This window comes from Ichthyophthirius multifiliis (genome assembly GCF_000220395.1).
Source record: "Ichthyophthirius multifiliis unplaced genomic scaffold scaff_1120509251222, whole genome shotgun sequence".
In the NCBI taxonomy this organism is placed as follows: domain Eukaryota; phylum Ciliophora; class Oligohymenophorea; order Hymenostomatida; genus Ichthyophthirius; species Ichthyophthirius multifiliis.
In genome coordinates, this window is record NW_004086085.1 from 43,725 (window position 1) to 66,399 (window position 22,675).

Consider the following 22,675-nt stretch of genomic DNA (forward strand, 5'->3'; position numbering starts at 1 on the left):
TTAAATATAATTTTATGAATAGAAAATAATAATTTTAATTTCATTTCGTAAAATATATTAATTTAGTCTATTAATAAATTCTTAAAAGAGTGAACATTATTATGTAATTTTATGATTTTTTAAAAATCTTTTTTTTTTTTTTTTAAAAAAAATGAATAGTATGCATAATTAAAATAAAAAAGCTTTCGTATTTTAAATAAATAGAAAAAAAAAACATTAATAGATATAATACTGACTGTTCATTTTTATATAAAATTAAGAAAAAAATAAATAAAAATAACAAATAATAAGAGGATACATTTATAAAAAAAAAAATTAATATTAAATAATATATATATAATTATAAATGTATTTTTTTTTAATATAATTTTATTTTGAAAAGTTTATAATTGAAAAATGAAACATAATTATTGTTTTGAATTTATTTTAAATAAAATTTAAATTTAAAAAATTATATTTATTAAGAAAAAAAAAAAAAAATATTAGATATTTATAAAATATAATATTTATTTGTTTTGTTTATTTTTTAAATTAAAATTTAATAAGTTATTTTTTTTTTTATTATATATATAAAATATTTTAGTATTTAAAAAAAAATTAATTTTATTTATATAATTAATATATATATATATATATTTTATTTTGATTTTAAAAATTTTATACCCAAAACATATAAGAAATTTAATTTACAAAAATAAATTTATATGTATTTTTTTTATTTTTAATTAATAAAAGATTATTATTTTATTTTTTTTATTAAAAATAAAAGAAGAAAATTTTATAAATAAATAAAACTAAATAAATAAAAATATATATATAAATAAATTTATTTTTTTGCCTCATTTTTTATTATTACAAGGAATATATTATTCGTGTTATTTTTTAAGATTATTGAGTTTTTTATTTATTCCAATAGTTTTAATGCCTGTTTGATTAAGAGATATTTTAATATCATCGCCTTAAGCATTTAATCTATCTAAACAATCTTAACTAATTTATTAATCACTATCTTCAAACATATGAGCATCTTATTTATTGATAGAACTTTAGTATATTTCTGAATTATTAAGTTTTTTTTCTAATTCGATTTTTTCTTATTCGAATATATACATGTTTAGTCGAAGTTTGCTGTTTTCTTCTCTTAGATTTCTTTATTCAATTTCTAATTCTTTTATTGTTTTATTTTTTTCTTATAAAACACTATTATTATTATTATTAATATCTATATTTGGAATAAATTAACTATTTTTCTACTTTTTTCTTACAAAATTTAAATTTATCTATAATCCTCTAATTATCTTAATAACTGTTCTTTTTCAAGATTTTATTTACTCTAGAATTATCTTTCCTATTTTATAAATATATAATAAAAATATATAAATAAAATATAATATATAAATAAATATATATATATATATATATATATATATATATATATATATATTATTATTTATTAAAATTTGTATATATTTACTCTCAAAAGAACTTCTTCTAATTAAAATACTCTTTATTTTTCTGAATATAATTATTAATTTATTATATCTAATTCTCTTTTTTAAATATTCATATTTTCTTAAAGTTAAACTTTCTCATTTTCTAAATACATTATACCTCTTTAATATTCATCTTTAGTTCCTTCCATTCCTTTTGAAAGTCTTGTCATATTTTCATATTATTTTTAAATCATATCTTTTTCTTAGCAAATCGCCTTTACATAATCATCTGCTTATTCTAGTTTTTTATTTAAAAAAGTTATTTATCTTTCCATATTTCCCAACTCGTTAAAAAGTTAATTTTCTTTATTTTCCAAATATTATAAATGTGCTTAAAGTTATCCTTTTTCCTTTTCCAATTCATTTATCTGTGCAAAAAGATGTTAGTTTTCCAAATGTAAGTCTTAATTGACTTTTTCTTACCTCTCATTATCTAAGCATACTTATTTATACTATTATAAAAGATCGCCTTTATCCAATTCATTTGCTCTTAGTGTTTATTTAATTTTTTTTTCATCAATAATGTAATTATTTAGGCTATTTTTAAGCTCTTCCTTTTCTTACGCTAGAATAATTAACTCTTATGTTAGATTTTAATTTTATTGTGATAATAAATTTAAATCATTGATTAAATTTTATACTTCTTTGTTTTAATTTTAAAGGGAGAATTTTTAGTTTTCCTTTTCTTCTAATAAATTCTATATTTTTTTTTGTTGGTCTTTTATTTAGTTTTCGTAATTGGAAATTCTCTAAAAGGCTTCTTCGTTTTTTGAATTTGAGTGTATTTTTTGTTCTTTTAAAAATTAAAATTCAGCCTCTAAAAAGGACATTTTTTCCTTAAAATTTTCGTTTTCTAGAGTTTTTTCGTCTAGTAAATTCTACATTTCATCTCTTTCTTAATCTATCGCAATTAAGGCGCTTTTAGAATCGGTGATTTCTTCTTAAAGTTTTTCAATAAGTTTATCCTTTTCTAGCTTTTCTTTTAGGATTTTCTATATGTCAGTATTTTCTTAGCCGTTTCTACTGTTATAGGTTTCCATTTTAGATAATAAATCAGATTTCTATTTCTCTAAACCGGATGTTAGTGTCTATAATTAGCTTATTTTTTGTATATAGGAGGAATTTTTTTACTCCAAATCAGCTATTTGGTGTAATTAGAGAAGGTTTTATTATTCAAAATGGCCACTTTTGGAAGATTCGGCGATAAGTAATTATTCTAGGTGGCTTTTTTGGGATTTTTCGTGTTATATTTGTTAATCTAGGATTATGTTTTGGCTGATTTATTCATTTTTTTCAGATTCTAGTGTAAGGACCTATTTTTGAAGGTTTTTAAGGCTTTCTAAAAGGTCTGTTTTTTAGTTGGTGAGATTTTCGATTTTCTATTGGGCAAGAATAGAGTTATTTTAGGCTTTTTTTAAATCTTAGTTAAGGTTTTCAATTAGGATTAAATTTTGGCGGTCTTTTTCCTTATTTTTTTATGTTTCTTTGTAAAATTAATGATCGATTTCAATATTTTTTAAATTTTTTTAGTTAAATAAAGTATCTTCTTCGTTTTTTTTTTCAATTATCTATTTTTCCAATATTTACATTTTTTATAAATACTAATTAATTTCATCATTTTTTTGGGAAATTTTCTCATTTTAAATTTCTAGTTCTTCTTTCAAAATTTCGCTTTCTTTTAAAATTTTAAGTCTTTTTTCTTCCTAATCTTATATTTTTTCTTACATTTTTTACATTTTATTTAATGCTTCCTCGTATTTTCTTACAAAAGGTGTAGAATGTATATTATCGCGCTCTAAATTTAATTTCTATTACTCCAAAGTGCGTATTTCACGACTTTTTTAAGCTAAAATATCCTCTTATAAAGTTATTTCTTTTTAAAAGTCAGCTATTTATTATTATAAATGCTTAATTGTAGCAAATTGGGTGTTTAGTTTATTTTCTTGGTCAAGAAAAGACTGATTTTTTTGACTTAGTAGGGTTTCTAGAGAGAATATTTCCTTTTTTAAAATTGAGATTTCTTTGAGTAAATTTTCATTGTTTTTTTCGGTTTTTTCTTTTAAGATGCTTTTTTCAAAACCTTCATTTTGTTTTTATTTATTTTCTTTTTTTATTTTCTCGATTTCTTTTTCGGAAAATTCTAGTTATTTTTAATACTTTTCTTTCTCGATTCTTTCTATGGAAATTTTTTGGATTTCTCGTAAGTTTTCTTCTTATAATTCTTCGATTTTCTCACGTAGTTTCTGCATTTCTTCGTTTATATTTTTATTAGAAGTTATTAAACGATCATAATTTTAATTATTTAAGTCTATTTCGCGTTATAGGGATTATATTTTGTATATATTTTGCTGATTTTCGTAGCTTTTTTCTTATATTTGGTGTTCTTTTTGCTTTATTAAGTTTTCAGTTTATTCCATTTTGGTTAATAACTGATCTTTTTCAACTTTTTGTTATTCTAAAGCTTATGAGAAAGCTTTTTTATCACTTTAGTACGCAGATATTAATTAATCTATGATATTTTTTATTTTTTTTTAAAAAAATTATATAATAATATATATATATATACATAATATTTATATTAATATTATTACTTTGTTTCTATAAATCTTATATTAATTATTAATTTTCTTATTATAATTATTAAATTTTAGAATCTAAAATAAGTATATTTTGGCCATTTTTAGAAGGAGAATTTTAGTTTGTATTTTAAAATGATAAAATTGCGTTTTCTTCCTATTTTTATTTCAAATTTGTTATTTTTTGTTCATTTTATTGAATTATTTAGGCTGCTTTTTGCAATTAATCAGTTAGTTTTTGTATTTTTTCTTATTATTTTTGACTTTCTTCTTTATATAATTAAGTTCTTTACATATCGGACTTCAAATTGGAAAGATCAGTTTCTAATTTGTAGTTTTCTTTTGTTAAAAAATCTATTTAGTGGTTTAATCTTTCATTTTTTTCGTATTAATTATTTAATTAGTAATCATTATTAATTTTTTCTATATTTTAATTACCGACTTTTTATATATATATATATATATATACATATATTTTATAATTTACAGTCTATTTTAGATTATAAACGAAGAATTTCGGAATCTCTATTTTATATTTATTTTTCCATATGTTTTATTTTCTCGTTTAAAAGAATTTTATTTTCTTCTAATGATTTTATTTCTCTTAAGTATTCTTCTGTGTTTATTTTTTATGTTTTTTAATATTTTTAAGAATATTCTACTTATTCGAATTCCTCTTCTTCTTCATAAATATTATTTATTTATTAATTTTTTGCTTTTTAAAAAAAATATAAAAATAAAATATATATTATTTAATTTACGTAAAGATAAATTCACTAAAGCTTGATTATTTGCATTAATATAACTAGCAGGTAGATTTTCTAATCCTTATTAACAAGATGGTATATATACTTTAGCAGCAATTAAATCAAGTTTGTTTTTTAAAGATATATTCTACATTAAAAAATTATTATTATATATATATATATATATAGATAAAAATATAGATATATATTTAAATATATTTAAATATATTTAAATATATTTTAATATATTTAAATATATATTTATATATATAATAATTGTTATATTTATTTATTTTATTTAGTTACTTCTTCTTCTATTTTTTTTAAACGAATTTCTTTTTATTCTAAAGCAAATTTCAAATCTTTTTTATCTTCATCATATTATGAATGTTATATTTTAAATTTATTATTCGACATTTCTTAATCTTCTTTTATTTAAAGAATTTAAAAGTGTAATTAGTTATTTTCTTTTGTTATTCTTGCATTTTCTCTTTTTAAAGGTTCTAATGTTTGTTCCGCTTATAAAACTTATTTTTGGATTTCGGAATTCATATTTTTTAAATTCTGGAAACCTTCAGTTGTTTTAATTAAATCATTTAATAAACGTTCTACTAAAGATGAACTTTCTAAATTAAAAGGTTAACAATAATGAAGTGCATCTAATCTTTTTTTTAAAAGAAGAAATTTTTTTTCTGAACTATCCATTTTATTATATATATATATTTATTTATTTATTTTTTTATGAAAAAAAAGAAATTAAATATATATTTATTTATTTTTTAAATTTTTTGTTATTTTAAAAATAAATAAATAAAAAATATGAATATTTTTTTTTTTTTATTAAAAAAATAAAATATAAAATTTAAAAAAAAAAAAATATTAAATAAATATAATATATACTTATAATAGTATAAAAATTATAATAATGAATACATCCTCAAGTATATTGCCTATAAAATAAACAGTTTCATTAGAAGACGGTTTACCAAAAAAAAACACACGTGAGTTAATTCTTGAATTAAAACAACGTTTATTTGCTGATGATTTCACTCGTTTTTTCCCAGATGATAAAAAAGCCAAATACCAAGCAAATTTTGCACTTTTTGATCGTGATAATGATAAATAAATAGACTTAGGGGAATTAAAAGAACTCCTGACATCTTTGGATGTTCGATTTCCTGAAGATGAATTAACTGAATTATATAATGAATATTTAAAATATATTCAAGAAACAGTCCCTGATTCAATTGGAATAGATGAAAATGCAGTATATATTATAGTTTCAAAAAAATTAAGAGAAAATGACAAAGAAGAATAACTTACTCAAGCTTTTAAATTAGTCGAAAATGCAGTCAATGAAGAATTAGCGAAAATTCCGAATGAAAATAGAGAATAGGAAGGGTATATAAGAGTCGAATAATTTAAAGAATTATTAATGTTGTAAGGAAACAGATGGAGTGAAGAATAATGTGTTGATTTTTTGAAAGATATAGATCCTAAAAATGAAGGAAGAATTAATTATTTTGATATAGTTAAAAAATTAATGAAACGTTGAATAAAATAGTTATTATATTAAATATTTGTAAAAATATTTTTATATTTTATGATAACAATAATAAAATAAAAATATATATATATATATATATATATATATATATATATATATATATATATATATATATATATTATTTATAAGTTTTATCATTCATATAATCTATTTCCTAATACTTAATGCGTTCTTTATATTGCTTAATTGACTTATATATGCATTTCATTATTATTATTGAAAGAATAGCTATTTTAATTATATATATCATTATATTTTTTATCGAAATTATTATTTTATTATTGATAAAAGCAATGATTAATTTAATTGTAAGAATTATTTCTTTAATTATTATTATTTATTAATTTATTGTTTTATTAATTAAATTAATTAATGCCAACATTTTAAAAATAATTTCCTTAATTAAAAGTATTATTTCCTTAGTTATAATTACTATTTTCCAAATCATTTATTCCTTATTTGTTTCCTATATAAGAATTTCTCATAATACTATTATTATTATTATAAAATTCTTATTATTATTACTATATAACCTAAGAAACACCTATATTAGTATGTTCTCCTGGAAATATTTTACTCTAAATCATATTCTTAGCTTATCCATTTACTAACAAAGACTATTTCATTAACATACTATCAGGATTAAAAGGTTACAAAGACATAATTTCGATTTCAAAAGGCTAAAGCATGGCATGGATAGTGCTTGAAAAAGGTCTTTCTTGTGGATTTTCCTATAACATAAGGGTTATTATATGTAAGAGAAAATTTGAATATTATTAGGAAGAATATTAAATTAAATTATATAAAACTTCTTTATTAATCTCGCAGTTTTCATAATCATAACATACCGAACTTCCCTATAACATCATGCAATATAGTATAGTCATTCCTATTGAAAAAACATCACTTTTATTCTAATCTATATTTAAGTTAAATTATTTAGTATATAATTTGTGTAGTTATTCAGGGGATAAAAGACAAGGTTCGTTTAAATTCATATATTTTTAAAAAGCAGTTTAATCTTCTGGAAACATACTTTTTATTTTTTAAAAAAATTTATAAAATTATGTTAATGTTTACCCAAAAGGAATTAGTTTTATTTCACCTCGTGTTGTAAAATATACATTCTAAGGCCTAATGTCGTTTAGGGATAGGTTTTTACTTTCTAAATAAGTAGCAGCGCTTATTATTGAATATAATATAGTCCAAATTTCTTATTCTATGTATGGGAGATTTACTTATATACGTCTTTAAATCTCTTCTTAGACTGTATTTACGTAATATTCTAAATATATTTCTATATCGTTTACTTAACTACAAAAAGAGTCATCTTAATGAGTTTGGAAAGTATACAATTTTATCAAAAAATGGTTATTAAATTATATGTTTTTTAAAAGAGTCTTTTCTATATATTGTTTAAATTAGTCTTTTTATTGAGCGAATACTTTTTTTACGGCTATATAATTTTCCTATTTTCCTTAGTATATTTTAACCCGGCCTAAACGGTGGTCTATATGGTCTTAAAGGAAAATGTATTCGGCTTAGAATTAATTCATGAATTCAGGGTCTTGATAATTATTTGCTTTGGATAATAAGTCACCCATATATATATATATATATATATTTTTAATGTTTTTTTTTTTATTATATTTTTGTTTTTTATTTGTTGTTGTTTTTTTATTTTATTATTAACGTATTTATAATATTTTTTTTTCAAACAAATTATAAAATAAAATGATTATATATGAAATTTTTATTAATATATTATTTATTTAAATTTTAGTTTATATTTAATTCTTAAAAAGAAATATTTTAATATACTTTTAATTTTTTGATAATATAAAGTTTTAATAGTTTTTTTAACAAATAATAAATTAAAAAAATATATATAAAAGAAAAAAAATAATATATAAAGAAAAATATTTTAAAAATTAATTTTAGTTTATATTTTTTTCTCATATATAATATTTTAAGATTATTTTTAATCTAATATTTTCTTAAATATTGGAAGTATATATTTTTATCTTTTATAAAAAAAAAATCAAATAAAATGAAATATATATAAAAAAAATTAAAATTAAAACTAATTGATTAATAAAGCATTAAATATATAATATTCTTAATAATAACAATATTATACATTATATATATCATAAACATAAAATAATATTATCAAAAATCTGACAAAAATACTAATAGATCTAAACAAAACAAACAAAAGAAAGTAAAAGCACTATGAGTTAGTATATAATATTTAATTAATATATAAAAAAAAATATATATATATATATATATATATATATTATATATATATATATATTATATTTATATTTATATTTAAATTTATAAATTATTATAGATATATTTTTTATTTTATTCCGTTTAAAAACATATAAATAAAATTTAATAAAACATTTTAATAAATATTTAAATTTTCTTTTTTTTTTAATAAAAACAAATATATAAAAAAATACATAAAAATTTTATATAAAACATTAAAAAAAAAAAAGAAAACACCAAAATTATTAATTTTTATATTTATTTCCGGCAAAATAATAATTTTTTAGCGCAAATGGTTATTTATTAATTTTTATATTAATTAAATAGATATAAATATATATTATATAATGTTTTTACATGCAATAATATATTTTTAATCCAAAAATAAATAAATAAAAAAATAAGAGCTTTAAATTATAACTAATAATAAAAAATATGAACTGTTCTAAGTGTAATAATTCTTATAATCTAATTTATAATCAACCTAAAATATTTATAAAATGTGCTCATACTATATGTTCAAATTGCTTTAAATAATCATTATTTAATAATTAAATTTAATGCCCTATTTGTAATAAAATATCAAAATTTTAATAACTATAAGAATTACCAAATAATATATTCATTTAATAATAATTATAAAAATAATAAAAACATAAAATCAAATAAAATCAAATAAAGAATTACCTTAAAATAGAAAAATTTTGCTTTAAACATGATTAAAATAATGTTTTTTATTGTTCAGATCATATTGAATTATTTTGCTCTAAGTGCTTTTCACATTCCTTTTGTGGAGAAAATATAAAATTAATAAGTTAATTAGAGGAAAATGATATAAAGAATATTATATTAAAACAAGAAAAAACAAAAAAAATGAATGTAATAAAATTAATATAGAAAAGATAAAAATACTCTAATAAAAATTTAGATAATTTAAAATAAAAATTTTATTTATTTAACGAAAACTCTAATTCTTTATAGACATTTTCATGTGAAAATAGTACTAATTTTTCTGAATAAATAAATATTGATCAGGAAATTTGATAAAATAAAATATATATATTAATATTATAAATAATATATTTATTTTTGTATATATTTCATTTTAAAACTATCTGTTTTTTCACTTTTGAGAAATATTTTTATTTTTTAAATAAATAATTGATAATTATAATAATATAAAAATTCATTTAATTTTATATATAGAGTTTTTTTTTAAAAAAAATTATATTATATATAAAAAAACTACTAAATAAAATTTAATATAAATTATTTTTATATATAAAAATAAATAAAATATAAATTTAAGTATTAATTAAAATAATTCTAAATAAAATATATAAAATTATTTTATAATATATAGAAAACATATATTAATAATTATATACAAAAAAATATATTTATTTATTTATTTTTATCTTAATAAAAAATCGTGCAAAATATTAATATCAAAATAAAATATCAAAAAATTTATTACTTATAATATAAAAATATTTAGAATAATAATTTCTAATCATATTTTGAGATATTAATACTTTAATAGATCAAAATTATAAATATCTTACTATATAATACATATAACTTATAATAAATAAAAATTATTCTTAAGTTCAATAACATTATTAGATATTTTACTTTTTTATATATTCAGCTTATTTATTTTAAAAATTCTATTATTTATATATAGATTTCTAAAATAATTTTTCAATCAATTTTTAGAATTAGGTTTTATGTTTTTTTATATTATTCCTATACTCTTAATGTCTTTAATAATTATAAAAAATATAAAGAATATAATAATTTTTTTGCATTTTTTTATTATTAAAAAATTATTTAAATAATACGTATATACTAATATAAAAACAAATTAATATTATATAAAAAAACCTGTTTTATGCAGTCAAATATAGTCCAGTAATATATTTTTGCATGATTAACAATATATTATATATAATATAGTTTAGAAAGTCTTTTCTGATTTATAATATATTTTTAATATTTTAGTTTATGATCCATATTAAAGAAAAATCACAAAAAATTTTTTAAAAAAAGATAAATAGATATATATTTAATCGATTTGATTTTTTTGTATACCTTCAGTTATAATAATTAACAATTTTTATATACATTTTAAAGAAAAATGAATAATCGCACAAATTAAATTAATTTAAATTATGTTTAAATTTACTTTATTAAATATTTAGATAGGAAATAAATATCTTTATTGTATTTTTAATTAAAAAATTATATCTAAATATTAATTAAAAAAAAAAAACTATGTAAAGATTAATAAGTAAAAAAATAATATTTAGAATAAAAAAAATATTAATATTAAAGATAGTTTATTAAATATGATAATAAATTTATAAAAACGAATAAATTGTAAAAGTTATTAAATAAAAAAAAAATATAATTTTTAAAAAAATAAATCATATATATATTTAAATATAATTATAATAAATATTCTTATAGAAATTATAGTTAATAATATGAAACATAATATATTATAAATAATAAATTAAATATTTTTTATAAAAAAAAGGGTTATAGCAAAATTATTTTTTATATTAATAAAAATTTTAATTATGAAATAAATAAAAATAAAAATAATGATAAAATGTATAATTAAGTATTTATTATAAAAAAAAAAAATTAAATAAAAAAAATTAATAAATAAAAGTATTAAATAAATAAATAAAAAAAAAAAAAAAATTAATATTTAAAATAAATATATATAGAAATATATTATATATTTATATATTTATATATTTATTTTAATTTATATACTAATATATATATATATTTTTTATAATAAAATTATATTCAATTTTTTAATATATATACTAATATAAGTGGTTAAAAAAATAAAAAAAAAAAAAAATTTTAAAAATAAGAGTACAAATAAATTAAAAATTTAATATATTTTATAAATAAAATATTAAATAAAAATATAAAAAATAATAAAAAATTAATGAGATATTTTAATTAAGAATCATAATCTCCCCAAAATTCCTTTGTTGGATAATATAAAACACGAGTATCAAAAAAAAATTTTAATAATCTTTAAAAAAATTGTATTAATACTAAAATAAGTTATTTGACGCCTGAAAAATATTCTTTATCATCTTAAGTAAATAATTAAAATAAAAAACTTTCACTAATAGAATAAATAAAAATACCATAATTTAATAGTAAATAAAAATGATAAATTATATTTATAAATTAAAAATTAAATATATTTATATGACTATTTTAAATATATAAATATTTAAATAATTTTATATATAATATAAATATATTTATATATTTATATGTAATTATATTTAATGTAATACATATATTTAAGCATATATTATTATATATATTATATATATAAATATCATAATTTTTAATGTTATAAAGATTTAGTAAATTTTGATATAAAAAAAAATATATTTGAAAAGGATAATTCTTAATATGTTTAAGACACTTTATATTGTAATTACTAGAATTCAGATAATTTAATAAATTAATATTTTTTAAGTAATAATAATTATTAATTTTATGATCTCAAACTTGAAGCATAAAGACTTCATTTACTCCTTAATTAATAAATTTAAGAATGTAATAATGTTAAAGATTAACATTATAAACTTGAACTTTTCAAAGAAGAACTTATCAAAAACAATGCTATTGCTTTATAATATGAAAATAAAATTGAAAACTTAAAGCTTATATTGTTTGAGAAATTAAAACAAATCAATTATTTGAAATATTAAAAGATTTAAATAGAAAAAGAAAATGATATGATAGTTAATTAAGAATAATAAGCTGATATTTTTAAGTAATCTTTTGAATTAAAAAATTAAGAAAACTATAAAATAAGAAAATAAAAAACAGAAATTGAAATTGAAAATTAAAAATAAAATAATAATTAAGCAATACTTTTAGAAATAGAATCATAATTAAAAAATTAAATTCAAGCTCTATAAAATAAAGCAGAGGATGTAATTTAAATATATTATAAATATAAAAAATATAAAAAAAAGAATGAATATTTAAATAAATCTAGTATTTTATAAACTAATATGAGAAATTAATAAATACATAATGGTTTAAATAAATATTTTCATGAAGATATAAATAAAGAAGAATTATAAAATTAAAATATTTAGGCTTTAGAAAAGCTTTCTTAAATTGAAAAATGTAAAATCAGTTAAAGAGAATTATCTTGTGAATAAGAAAATATTAAAACAACTAATTAAATAGCCGAATAGAAGTTTTAAGATCAAAATTTAAGAAGTTAATAGGCTGATTAAAAAGAAGAGAATATTAAAAAAATGAAAAACAATGGAGATAGTTTTATAAGATAAAACTAGAAATAATCTAGTGAAGAAGATATTAATTATTAGGAAATAATTTAAAATCTAAGTAAGAATGTATAAAAAAAGGATGAAAATATTAGCAAACTAAGTAAGAAAAAAGAGACTTATGAATATGAAAAATATTAACTCGAGTCTGAAAAAATAAAACTAATGACATTAATTTAAGAATTGGAAAAAAAAGAAAAGGAAATGGAATTGAGATTTTAAGAAAGTATTAAAATTAGAGATAAAGTATTATCTAAATCTGTAGAAAGAATAAAAAGAGAACATGAAAATGAAAAAAGAAGAATATCTAATTAAATTATGGCTTTAAAAAATATTATTGATAATAAAAATCTTGAATTTTAAATTATTTAAAAAGAAGTAGATAATAATCGCTTAAAATTAATTGATTCAGAAAGAAAAGCTATTTAAGCTAAAGTATTTAAAAAAATATAAATTTATATAAATATATAAATATATAATATATATATATATTTTTTTATATTTATATATTCTTAGGCTTAATAAAATTACTATGCTTTATAAAATCATATTTTTTTAAAATAAAAATAATTTGAAATTAATCATGAATAAAATATACCTAATTATTAATTAAATAACATTTAACATTAGAATTATGTTTAAAAAGCACTTAAAGAATAAGAATATTTCTAGATATTGAATATGCTCAGTTTAAAAGAAAGAGAATAAGAAATTTAAAAAATTAAATAAGCTAAATTACTTAATTTAATCGCACAAGAAAACTTTGAGAATGAAAAAAATAAAGTCAATTTAGAAATTAATAGAAGTAAATTTTTGGATTATGAGAAATAAAAATAGGATGATATTTCTATTACAAAATCGATTTTGAAAGATGCTGAAATCGCTTAAAGTAGTTATATTAAATCCGAAATGTTAAGAAAAAGTTATGATAAGAAATACTGAAAATATTTTTTTTCTTTTTTTTCTTTCATTAAATAAATAATTTTATTAATTATTTATTTTTTATTTTATTATATTATTATTTAGTTTATATATTTTTGTTAGTTTTATTTTTATATTTAAGTATAATATTTATTTAAGCTAATTAATAAAAATTGATCTAGTGTTTAATATAAATATTTATTTAATTAATATTTTTTTTTTTAAATAAAACAAAAAAATTATAAATTAAAAAAAAATAATAAATTTATTTTAAAAACTTAAAAAAAAAAAATCCGAATAAAATAATAATTCAATTAAAATAAAAAATCCAAATTAAAATAAATAAATAAACATTAATTATAAAATAATAATGGACAAAATTATCCAAAGAATAGAATAAGAATCCATAAATAAAGAAAGAGTGTAATTAAATATCAAATATGATATCTAAAACTATTAAAACTAGAATGAAAACAATAAAAACAATATTATAAAATTACAATGTGGAGCTATATTAATAAATACACCTGCTGGTCACATATAATTTGGAATACCTCCGGGGTGTTTAGCCGAAGTATTAAAATTAGGGATAAAAGTTCCAGAATATTTTATAATTCCATTCGCTCGTTTTCATAAAAAACATGCAATAAATTTATCTGATTTTTGCACTACAGTCTTTCATAATTTTTTATAAGGTAAAAAATCATATTTTATTTGCGGGCATTTAGTTCCAATGCATTTACGTATGATTTTTAAGGAAATATGGCCAATTTGGAATGAAAATTCTATAAACAAAGAAATAGATTTTTATAATTCGATAGATAAAAATCCTATTCCAAATTTTAAAGAAGAATTTAAATTTTTAAGAGGTCTTTTCAAATAACATAATTCCAAGTTTCCTTATGAAAATATGATTGAGTATTTAGTTATAGATAAAAAAAATGGTTTTTAATTTAATTTATTTAAAATTATATTATATATATAATATATAATATATATATATATATGTATTTATATATATTTTTATTTTTATATATACATTTATAAATATAGGATGTATGTTAGGAGATCATATTATAATAAAAAAACGATTAGATGAAATAGCAATATATTTAAATGAAAATGAAATAGCTTGTATATAAGATAGAATAGACATAACTTATGTCGAAGAAGTTAATTGGGATGATGTTTTAAAGAAAGATTATAATATATATGACATAATCGAAAAAAGAAATTAATAATTAATGTAATAATCTATAAATTAAGGAAATAGTTTATCTTCTGCTTAATTATTAGATAATTCAAAAATATTTTCAATAAATTTTTTACCTAATTTATTTTAAAATTAAATTGAGGAACTTTCAAATGGATTTATTATTTGGATCAATGGTAGGGGACTATTAGTTGATCCTCCAGTTTTTACAAGCTAGATCTTAACTAAAATGAAAATTTCGAGTTGTTTAATTGAATGGATTATTATTACTTAAACTTCATCTAAAAGTGATTAAGGGGCTTTTTAGATGATGTTTGAAAATTCTAATGTCGAACTTATTACTACGAGGTAAATTTATAAATCTTTTTTGTAAAAATATTCTGATCTGAGTAATATGCCGATTGATTTCTTGAATAGAATTCTTAAATTTAGACCAGTTTCAATTGGTGCACCTTTAACTTTGAGAACTTGTAGGTTAAAGTTTTTTTATACTTTGAATATTATTCCTAGTTTGGGTTTTGTGGCTAATATGGAAAATTAAGAATTATATTTTGGAGGAGATTGCTTTATTAATGAAAAAATGTAATTGTTTATATTTCTTTTATTTTTTATATAAAATATAGTTTATTAGATATGAAATAACAATAAGTTATTAATGAAGATAGATATTAATAAGTATTATTTTATTTTATATAAAAATAATTAAATAAAATTTAATGTTAGATTACAAATAGAAAAAAATGGAAACATAGTTAAATGAGAATATTTTATTTAGGCGATAAATTATGGGAAGCTTAATTAACTGATTATTTAAAATTGGAAGAATTTAAAAATCCTTAAATTAGAAATACAACCGTTTTTTTTTCTAATACTTAAAAATTATACGAAGAAATAGAAAGCTTAGGTTTTAATACGCCATAAAAAATTGGCTATTCAAAAGATATATCTATTTATGATAAAAAATAGTCTTCTTTAAAAAGTTCTGAAACAGAAGAAATTAAAAAAAGAACTTTGTAAAAAAAAATAGATTTGTTAAGTACAATTGAAATCTTTGAAAATATTTCGATTAAAAATTTTAGAGATCTACTTTAATCAGCTAAAGATGAGTTCTTTAATCCTGGAGAGTATATTATAAAATAAGGGGCTATTGGTACAAAGTTTTATTTTGTTATGAGTGGCATTGTTTGTATTTATGATAATTCAAAAATGTAATAAAAATATTAACATAAGATAATTATAAAGAATTTTTTTAATTTTTTTTGTAATTTTTATTAAAGGTTTAATAAACAAAAAAAATAAAGGCATGTAATAATGAATAAAAGCCTTTATTTTTGTTGTGTAAGTCTTTAAAAACAATTACAGAAAAAAAAAATATAAAAATTAGTAATTTATATTTAATTAAATATTTATATATATTTATAAATATATATATATATACATATTTATATATATTTATTTATTTATATATATGTAAATATATATTTTTATATATCTTTATCTATATATTTATATTTATTTATTTATATATACATTATATACTTTTTTTATTTTAATAGTTTATGTAGATATTGCCCTACTGGAGGTTATTTTGGTGAAACTGCATTGAAATCTGACAATACCCGTAGAGGTGCAAAGTAATATTTTATTTTTATTATTTTTTGATTTTTTTATTATTTAAACTAGTGTTGTTGCTGTTACTTAATGTTAACTTTTATCTTTAGAAAAGTAAGATTTTTGGTTTATATTTGGCGAAGAAAAAGACGAAGCAGCTTCTATTATTTAGAAACTATTATCTATGTATACTGCAAGAAGAAAAAATATAGTTAATTTATTGAAAAAGTAATTTTTTTTTTTTTCGAGTTTATTTTTTTTTTAAAGAAATGAAGTATTTAAAGAATTAAATGATTAATAAAAAACTGAATTAGAAATGATTTTCAAAGAAACTAAGGTAATTTTAAAATAATATTATTTAATTTATTTAAAAAATAGTTTGAAACTAATAAACTTATTTGGACTAAAGGAGAAGATGGTAAATTTGGGATTTTTATTAAAGAAGGAGCTGTTAAATTTAGTGATTGTGAGGAATAAAAACTATCAGAAATTAGTGAAGGATATTTTGTTGGTGAAATTGATTCTTTAGTAAATGATAAACCATTAACTACCACTTTGATTTCTTTAAAACCTACAGAAGTTTTTGTTGTAGACAAGTAAGATTTAGTACGTTTTTTTAAGAAAAATTTAGGTATATTGCTTTAATTGAATTATTTGAAATTTTTTAAATGATAAATTTAAAATATTTGTAAAGATATATTTTTTAATAAATAAATAATTTAAAATGCTAATATATTATTTTTAATATATATTTTTAATAAAAAATGATAATTTTTTTTTTGTAATACAGATATATATTATATTATAATATATATAAAAAATATTTTTTGTCGTTTTTTGAATTATTATTTTTTGATTTATTTTTTTTTTATTTTTTTTTGAAAAAAATAATAATATAATATAATACCAATTTCTTTAAATGAAATAATTAACACTTTTTTTATATTTATTATGTTTAATATATAGTTTTGAAGATATTACGTAAAAAATAAAACATAAATATTATATAAAGCAAATAAAAAATAAAAAAAAAGATAAGAAAAAAATAATTAACCCAATAATTAAAAATGTGATATGGAAACATAAAATAATTTATGTTTATTTAATGGTAAATAAACATTTTTATAAAAAAAAATACAAATAATCATTCAAAAGGCATGTTAATAATAGCAACTCCTTAAATAGATAAAGATATGCTTTTGCATATATCATTTGATAAAACTAAAGTTTTTTTATATAAATAATAAAAAAATTGTTAATATATTTATCATAAAATAAATAAAGATTTTTGATGAATCTTTATATAAAAATACTGTGTATAATAAAAATATATAAGAATCAAGTGGGTTATAAGGGTATGGTCGTAGTGGACGATTTAAATTAAAAAGTTAATTATAAGCATTTTTATAATAGAATATAGAATAATAATATACAATATAATTTGCAATATATATACATTAAATATATAACGACGAAAAAAATAATAGTAATGATGAAGAATTAAAAATTCCAATAATGAGCAAATTTCATGATATTTAAATTAAAAATTTAGAATTTTTTATTTTATAAACTTCAAGAAAATTATTAATTTAGTTTAGTTTGATAAAATATGATTCATAAGGCGAAATAGAAGTAAAGAGGTATAATAAATATATATATAAATATATATATAAATATATATATATATATATATATATATATATATATACATTATATATAGAATATTATTACTGATAGTAGAATTATGATGAGAAAATGGACTTAAATTACATTTATTAGATCAGATAATAATATTAGATTATTTATCAATGGTTATTTAGACAAAGAATTTAATACTAAATTAAAATTTTCAATATACGAAGAAAAAAATATAGCTATTTCTTTTGGAAATTTAAATTTATAATAATAAGGGAATAATAAAAGGTCTTAAATTGAAAATTATATTGATTTTTTAGCTGATGATGTTAGAATTTATAAACGTGTTCTTGAAAACTATGAAATCAAAGCTAAAACAGAATAGTTTTTGGGAGGTATTTCAGCTGATCATTATAAACTTTCTGGTTTATAATAAAAGCAAGAGGACATTTTATGTCCTGAAAATTACCATATTTGTAATAATTTTGAAATTTTATCTTCGGCTTTTTAGTTTGCTAGATAAATGGGATGGGTTTATTTTATTTTTTTTATTATTTCTTTATTTTATTAATAGATTGATTATTAAATTCCTTATATTTGGTCTTAAGAAGGCACATAAAATTCTAAATTATCTAATTTAATTGGATTAGGAATTTGTTGTTTAGATATATAATATAATTGAATATATATAATAAGGAAACATTAATTAAATAATAAAATATATAATTAAAAAATAAAATATTAGAAAAAAATATTAATAACATTTTTTTTTTTTTTAAATCAATCGAATTTTTTAGCCTCTCCTTTTTTATAATAATGAAGTGGATATTTTCTCGTATAATTTTTATTTAATCTCAAATACAAATAATATCCAAAAGAAATTGCTCCTAAAATGATCCAAGGTAAACTCACATATAAAGGTGTTTTTACCCCATAAATAATATTTCCGGCATCTCCACTAAATTTAATTGAAATGAAAGTTTCGGTAAAGCAAATAAAGAAAGTAATCCATCTACATTTTCCGCTAATTGGATTTTTAACTCTTTCTTCTGTTCCCCAGGTTTTTATATCGGTATATATTTCCTTAAAAGCTAAATTAGATAATAAAAACCAAACTAAAAGTCTATATATATTCAACCAATTTTTAGGAGGAATCCATAAGGAGTTTATTAAGAAAAAACCGCATAAAAAATTACATATAATAACCAAAAAAATCACTAATAATGCCCCGAAACGCCTATGACATTGCCAAATTGACCATTCTTTGTAATTTTTTTTCCCTTTTCGACCTAACCAATCGTATTTTTCAAATCCTAAAAAATCTACAACGTATAAACCGAGAATTATTGCAGTTGTATTTGATAATAAAACATCTAAAAAAACATGATCCCACCAACATTCTCTAAAATGTGGAAGTACATGTTATGCAGAAAGTTCTAATTTTTTATTATTTTAATTAATTTTTTAAATATTTTACCTATTAATTCATCTAAAATTGACCATGAGTGTAATATGTAAGCATCACGTACTATTAATGACGCAAAAAACCAATTAATTAAATGAATAAGGAAATAATGATCAAAATTATCCAATATATTCTCGAATTCAAGGTCACAATTATCATCATAAGTGTGCATTGAATGAGGAACAGGTTAACCTAATTCAGGATAAAGGTATTTAAATAAAGAACGAACGTCTATATTATTTTGAAAGCATAAAAACACTAATGCACAAAGATATATTAAACAAAATCTTAATACTCCGCGCCAAAAAGCCTCGTTTGGTCTCAAAAATGGACCTTTGTAGTTTTTTAATGTACCTTCGGCTACAAATACGAATAAAGCACCTAATAATCCGTATTTATGATTAGTTTCAGAATGGTCAGTATGTTAGATAGCAAAGATAAATATAATTCCAAAAACTATAGCAAATAATATTTATTCTGCGTATTGCATTTTATTTAATAAATTAAAAATATTTTATTTTTTATATATTTAAATATTATAAAATTAATTTATTTCCATAAATAAAGGATTATAATAAAAAAAGATATTTTTTTTAATTTTTATAAATTTATAAAATACAATTTTTATTGTATTGTATTTTATTTTAATTAAAATTATATTATATATGTATTAAAATATATTATTATATTATTAAAATCTTTACAAAAAATATATTAATTTAAGAAAATGAAATTAAAATAATATATTTGTAGAAAAGAAAATATATATATATAAATAAGATAAATTATTTATAAAATAATTATTTTACAAATGTTTATATTTAAGAATATTTTTAGATGTAAATTTTAAAAAATAAAAAAAAATATTTAATTAATTTAAAATAAAAAATAAATAAATAAATAATTAAAAAATTTAAAATAGAAATGAAGTAATTTATATTTAATAATTTGATCAATAATTATAAATTACTTTAAATTTTAGATAATTTGAAGATTATGTAGATTTATATCCATTAGATCGTATAACATTTTCATATTTGCCTTCATAATTAATGCACGCTTAATTGAGAATAAAAAATAAAAGCAATTCTAAATTATTATATAAAGTAATTTAAAATTAAATAATTTATTAGAATCAATTTAAAAATAATTTTTTTTAATAACAGATAAAAACTACAAATCCAAGAAATTATGCAGTAAAACCAAGTTAAGGAACAATTCATTCTTTTTTTGATACTACAATAGATTTAACAATGCAGCCTTTTGTAATTTAAAATTATATCGGTTTTATTTTTTTATAAAGTTTTTATATAAAGTAACATATAGATGTCAATAATTTAAGATTAACTGATAAATTTTTAATAATAATTGCTGAAGTAAATGATGAAGTAAATGTATTTATTTCTATTTATAAAAAATAAATAAAATAATAAAAAAAAGTAAGCATAATAAGATGATTTAAATGAAATTTTCGAAAAAAAAGGACTTAAAAAGAAATTAGAAGTTTCTATTATTTAGAATAATGAATCAACAAATTAATAAATGTATAATAGTCAAGAATAAATTAAAAAATCTGGAAATTGTAAAAAAATATTATTTATATATATTTATTTTATCAAAAATAAATTAAATATTTTTTATTACCTATTTTAGTATTAAATAATTCTTAAAATAAGCTATATTAATCTGTAAATAATGCTTTTAGCACATTAAATACTATTAATGATGATAAATAAAAAGAATAAGTAGAAAAATATGAAAATGAATTAAAGTTAAAAGTAAAAAAATTAATATAATAAATATATATATATATATATATACATATATATATATATATTATTTATAAATAAGAATGAAGAAATTTAAATAATTAAATAAAAAATTAAAAGATTATATTAAAACAAGTGGAATAAGGTTTTTTTTTATTTAAAAATAAATAATTTTTTTTAAAGAATTTTTTTTTAAATATAGTTACAAAAAGTTCTAATTATAGTATTATTCATATTATTATTATAGCTTTATTAAGTCTTATTATTGGAACTCTTATTTAAAAATGAAAAAAAAAAAGAAAAAAAAAATTAATTTTTTTTTTATTTATTAAATATAAGAATAATACACAAAATTAAGGAAATTTGTTTTAAATTTTAATTGATAAATCAAAAAAAAAAAAAAAAAAAAAAAATTTTATTATTTCTTTAACAAACAAAAAATTATGTATTTATTAAACAAATAAATCTATTTTATAAAATAAATTATTTTTCATAAATTAAATAAAAATATTTTTAATTTAAAGAAAGGCAAATAAAATTATGAATGTTGAAAATTTTAGAAATATATTATAAGTAAATATATTTAATTTTTTTTAAATTATAAAATAAAAAAAACATTATAAATTAAACATTATTAGTTTTTATTATATATCTAAAATATTAGATTTATATAAAAGTTGTAGTATTTTTTATTTTAATAATTAATATAATTTTTACAAATTATAATAAATATTTTTTATTATATATAATTACAAAATTTTATAAATTCACGTTTATAAATTTAAATTTTAATTTTTCAATATTATTTAATTATTGAAATTAAATTAATTAAAAATATATTAATATTTTTACTTCATTATTAAATGTTCATTAGTTATCATTTTTATATTTTTTTTATGAAATTTTATTATTTATTTTATCTATTAAATTAATAATATATATATTGTATTCAGATTTACCCATTACTTTTATTTTCACAATCATATCTGTAATAATCTACTATAGTATTCTATACTTAAATAAATATTGTTTCTTGAACAACTTTATTAT

The 22,675-nt window shown here is 16.6% G+C and overlaps 6 protein-coding genes across 6 annotated transcripts, besides 57 other annotated features; 3 read left to right on the top strand and 3 right to left on the bottom strand. All coding sequences in view use genetic code 6, as the record gives it.

Moving 5' to 3' along the window:
• Positions 1–40: 40 nt before the first annotated feature.
• IMG5_162870 (hypothetical protein) lies at positions 41–5,520 on the bottom strand (the record flags this gene model as incomplete). Its single annotated transcript, XM_004030291.1, has 4 exons — positions 41–4,002; positions 4,085–4,510; positions 4,557–4,685; positions 4,968–5,520. 4 exons carry the CDS (start codon positions 5,518–5,520, stop codon positions 41–43), a joined length of 5,070 nt encoding a protein of 1,689 aa, XP_004030339.1.
• Positions 477–510: a microsatellite.
• Positions 773–826: a microsatellite.
• Positions 781–821: a microsatellite.
• Positions 1,073–1,102: a microsatellite.
• Positions 1,355–1,444: a microsatellite.
• Positions 4,984–5,087: a microsatellite.
• Positions 4,989–5,084: a microsatellite.
• Positions 5,017–5,086: a microsatellite.
• A 220-nt stretch (positions 5,521–5,740) lies between the features above and the next one.
• IMG5_162880 (hypothetical protein) lies at positions 5,741–6,370 on the top strand (the record flags this gene model as incomplete). Its single annotated transcript, XM_004030292.1, has 1 exon — positions 5,741–6,370. The coding sequence occupies one exon, from the start codon at positions 5,741–5,743 to the stop codon at positions 6,368–6,370; it is 630 nt and encodes a 209-aa protein (XP_004030340.1).
• Positions 6,371–6,441: 71 nt separating this feature from the next.
• Positions 6,442–6,501: a microsatellite.
• Positions 6,502–6,516: 15 nt separating this feature from the next.
• On the bottom strand, positions 6,517–7,986 carry IMG5_162890 (protein kinase domain protein; the record flags this gene model as incomplete). Its single annotated transcript, XM_004030293.1, has 2 exons — positions 6,517–7,417; positions 7,463–7,986. The coding sequence occupies 2 exons, from the start codon at positions 7,984–7,986 to the stop codon at positions 6,517–6,519; spliced, it is 1,425 nt and encodes a 474-aa protein (XP_004030341.1).
• Positions 6,766–6,804: a microsatellite.
• Positions 6,775–6,820: a microsatellite.
• Positions 7,987–8,014: 28 nt separating the features above from the next.
• Positions 8,015–8,065: a microsatellite.
• Positions 8,016–8,066: a microsatellite.
• A 192-nt stretch (positions 8,067–8,258) lies between these two features.
• Positions 8,259–8,302: a microsatellite.
• A 355-nt stretch (positions 8,303–8,657) lies between these two features.
• Positions 8,658–8,719: a microsatellite.
• Positions 8,661–8,730: a microsatellite.
• A 37-nt stretch (positions 8,731–8,767) lies between these two features.
• Positions 8,768–8,813: a microsatellite.
• Positions 8,814–9,317: 504 nt separating this feature from the next.
• Positions 9,318–9,342: a microsatellite.
• A 550-nt stretch (positions 9,343–9,892) lies between these two features.
• Positions 9,893–9,980: a microsatellite.
• A 23-nt stretch (positions 9,981–10,003) lies between these two features.
• Positions 10,004–10,065: a microsatellite.
• Positions 10,015–10,060: a microsatellite.
• A 1,235-nt stretch (positions 10,066–11,300) lies between the features above and the next one.
• Positions 11,301–11,366: a microsatellite.
• Positions 11,308–11,380: a microsatellite.
• A 10-nt stretch (positions 11,381–11,390) lies between these two features.
• Positions 11,391–11,465: a microsatellite.
• Positions 11,403–11,467: a microsatellite.
• Positions 11,408–11,475: a microsatellite.
• A 379-nt stretch (positions 11,476–11,854) lies between these two features.
• Positions 11,855–11,906: a microsatellite.
• A 55-nt stretch (positions 11,907–11,961) lies between these two features.
• Positions 11,962–12,007: a microsatellite.
• Positions 11,965–11,995: a microsatellite.
• A 1,460-nt stretch (positions 12,008–13,467) lies between the features above and the next one.
• Positions 13,468–13,503: a microsatellite.
• A 500-nt stretch (positions 13,504–14,003) lies between these two features.
• Positions 14,004–14,088: a microsatellite.
• A 156-nt stretch (positions 14,089–14,244) lies between these two features.
• Positions 14,245–14,289: a microsatellite.
• Positions 14,290–14,901: 612 nt separating this feature from the next.
• Positions 14,902–14,953: a microsatellite.
• Positions 14,902–14,970: a microsatellite.
• Positions 14,902–14,984: a microsatellite.
• Positions 14,943–14,977: a microsatellite.
• A 117-nt stretch (positions 14,985–15,101) lies between the features above and the next one.
• On the top strand, positions 15,102–17,428 carry IMG5_162900 (hypothetical protein; the record flags this gene model as incomplete). The annotated part of the gene is made up of 6 exons (XM_004030294.1): positions 15,102–15,493; positions 15,578–15,727; positions 15,907–16,353; positions 16,702–16,779; positions 16,829–17,093; positions 17,135–17,428. The coding sequence occupies exons 1-6, from the start codon at positions 15,177–15,179 to the stop codon at positions 17,426–17,428; spliced, it is 1,551 nt and encodes a 516-aa protein (XP_004030342.1). The 5' UTR covers positions 15,102–15,176.
• Positions 16,535–16,673: a microsatellite.
• Positions 16,545–16,627: a microsatellite.
• Positions 16,548–16,674: a microsatellite.
• Positions 16,548–16,683: a microsatellite.
• Positions 16,553–16,671: a microsatellite.
• Positions 17,409–17,458: a microsatellite.
• A 26-nt stretch (positions 17,459–17,484) lies between these two features.
• Positions 17,485–17,516: a microsatellite.
• A 73-nt stretch (positions 17,517–17,589) lies between these two features.
• Positions 17,590–17,636: a microsatellite.
• Positions 17,602–17,636: a microsatellite.
• Positions 17,637–18,397: 761 nt separating this feature from the next.
• Positions 18,398–18,481: a microsatellite.
• Positions 18,406–18,475: a microsatellite.
• Positions 18,482–19,094: 613 nt separating the features above from the next.
• Positions 19,095–19,133: a microsatellite.
• Positions 19,134–19,169: 36 nt separating this feature from the next.
• Positions 19,170–20,346, bottom strand: IMG5_162910 (phosphatidylserine synthase 2, putative; the record flags this gene model as incomplete). The annotated part of the gene is made up of 2 exons (XM_004030295.1): positions 19,170–19,827; positions 19,869–20,346. The coding sequence occupies 2 exons, from the start codon at positions 20,344–20,346 to the stop codon at positions 19,172–19,174; spliced, it is 1,134 nt and encodes a 377-aa protein (XP_004030343.1). The 3' UTR covers positions 19,170–19,171.
• Positions 19,829–19,867: a microsatellite.
• Positions 20,347–20,503: 157 nt separating the features above from the next.
• Positions 20,504–20,554: a microsatellite.
• A 57-nt stretch (positions 20,555–20,611) lies between these two features.
• Positions 20,612–20,656: a microsatellite.
• An 11-nt stretch (positions 20,657–20,667) lies between these two features.
• IMG5_162920 (msp domain protein) lies at positions 20,668–21,913 on the top strand (the record flags this gene model as incomplete). The annotated part of the gene is made up of 9 exons (XM_004030296.1): positions 20,668–20,695; positions 20,779–20,785; positions 20,839–20,962; positions 21,023–21,121; positions 21,173–21,244; positions 21,297–21,438; positions 21,510–21,634; positions 21,746–21,770; positions 21,828–21,913. The coding sequence occupies 9 exons, from the start codon at positions 20,668–20,670 to the stop codon at positions 21,911–21,913; spliced, it is 708 nt and encodes a 235-aa protein (XP_004030344.1).
• Positions 20,704–20,777: a microsatellite.
• Positions 20,706–20,767: a microsatellite.
• Positions 21,647–21,693: a microsatellite.
• Positions 21,906–21,935: a microsatellite.
• Positions 21,936–22,042: 107 nt separating this feature from the next.
• Positions 22,043–22,097: a microsatellite.
• Positions 22,084–22,128: a microsatellite.
• The last annotated feature ends 547 nt before the right edge of the window (positions 22,129–22,675 follow it).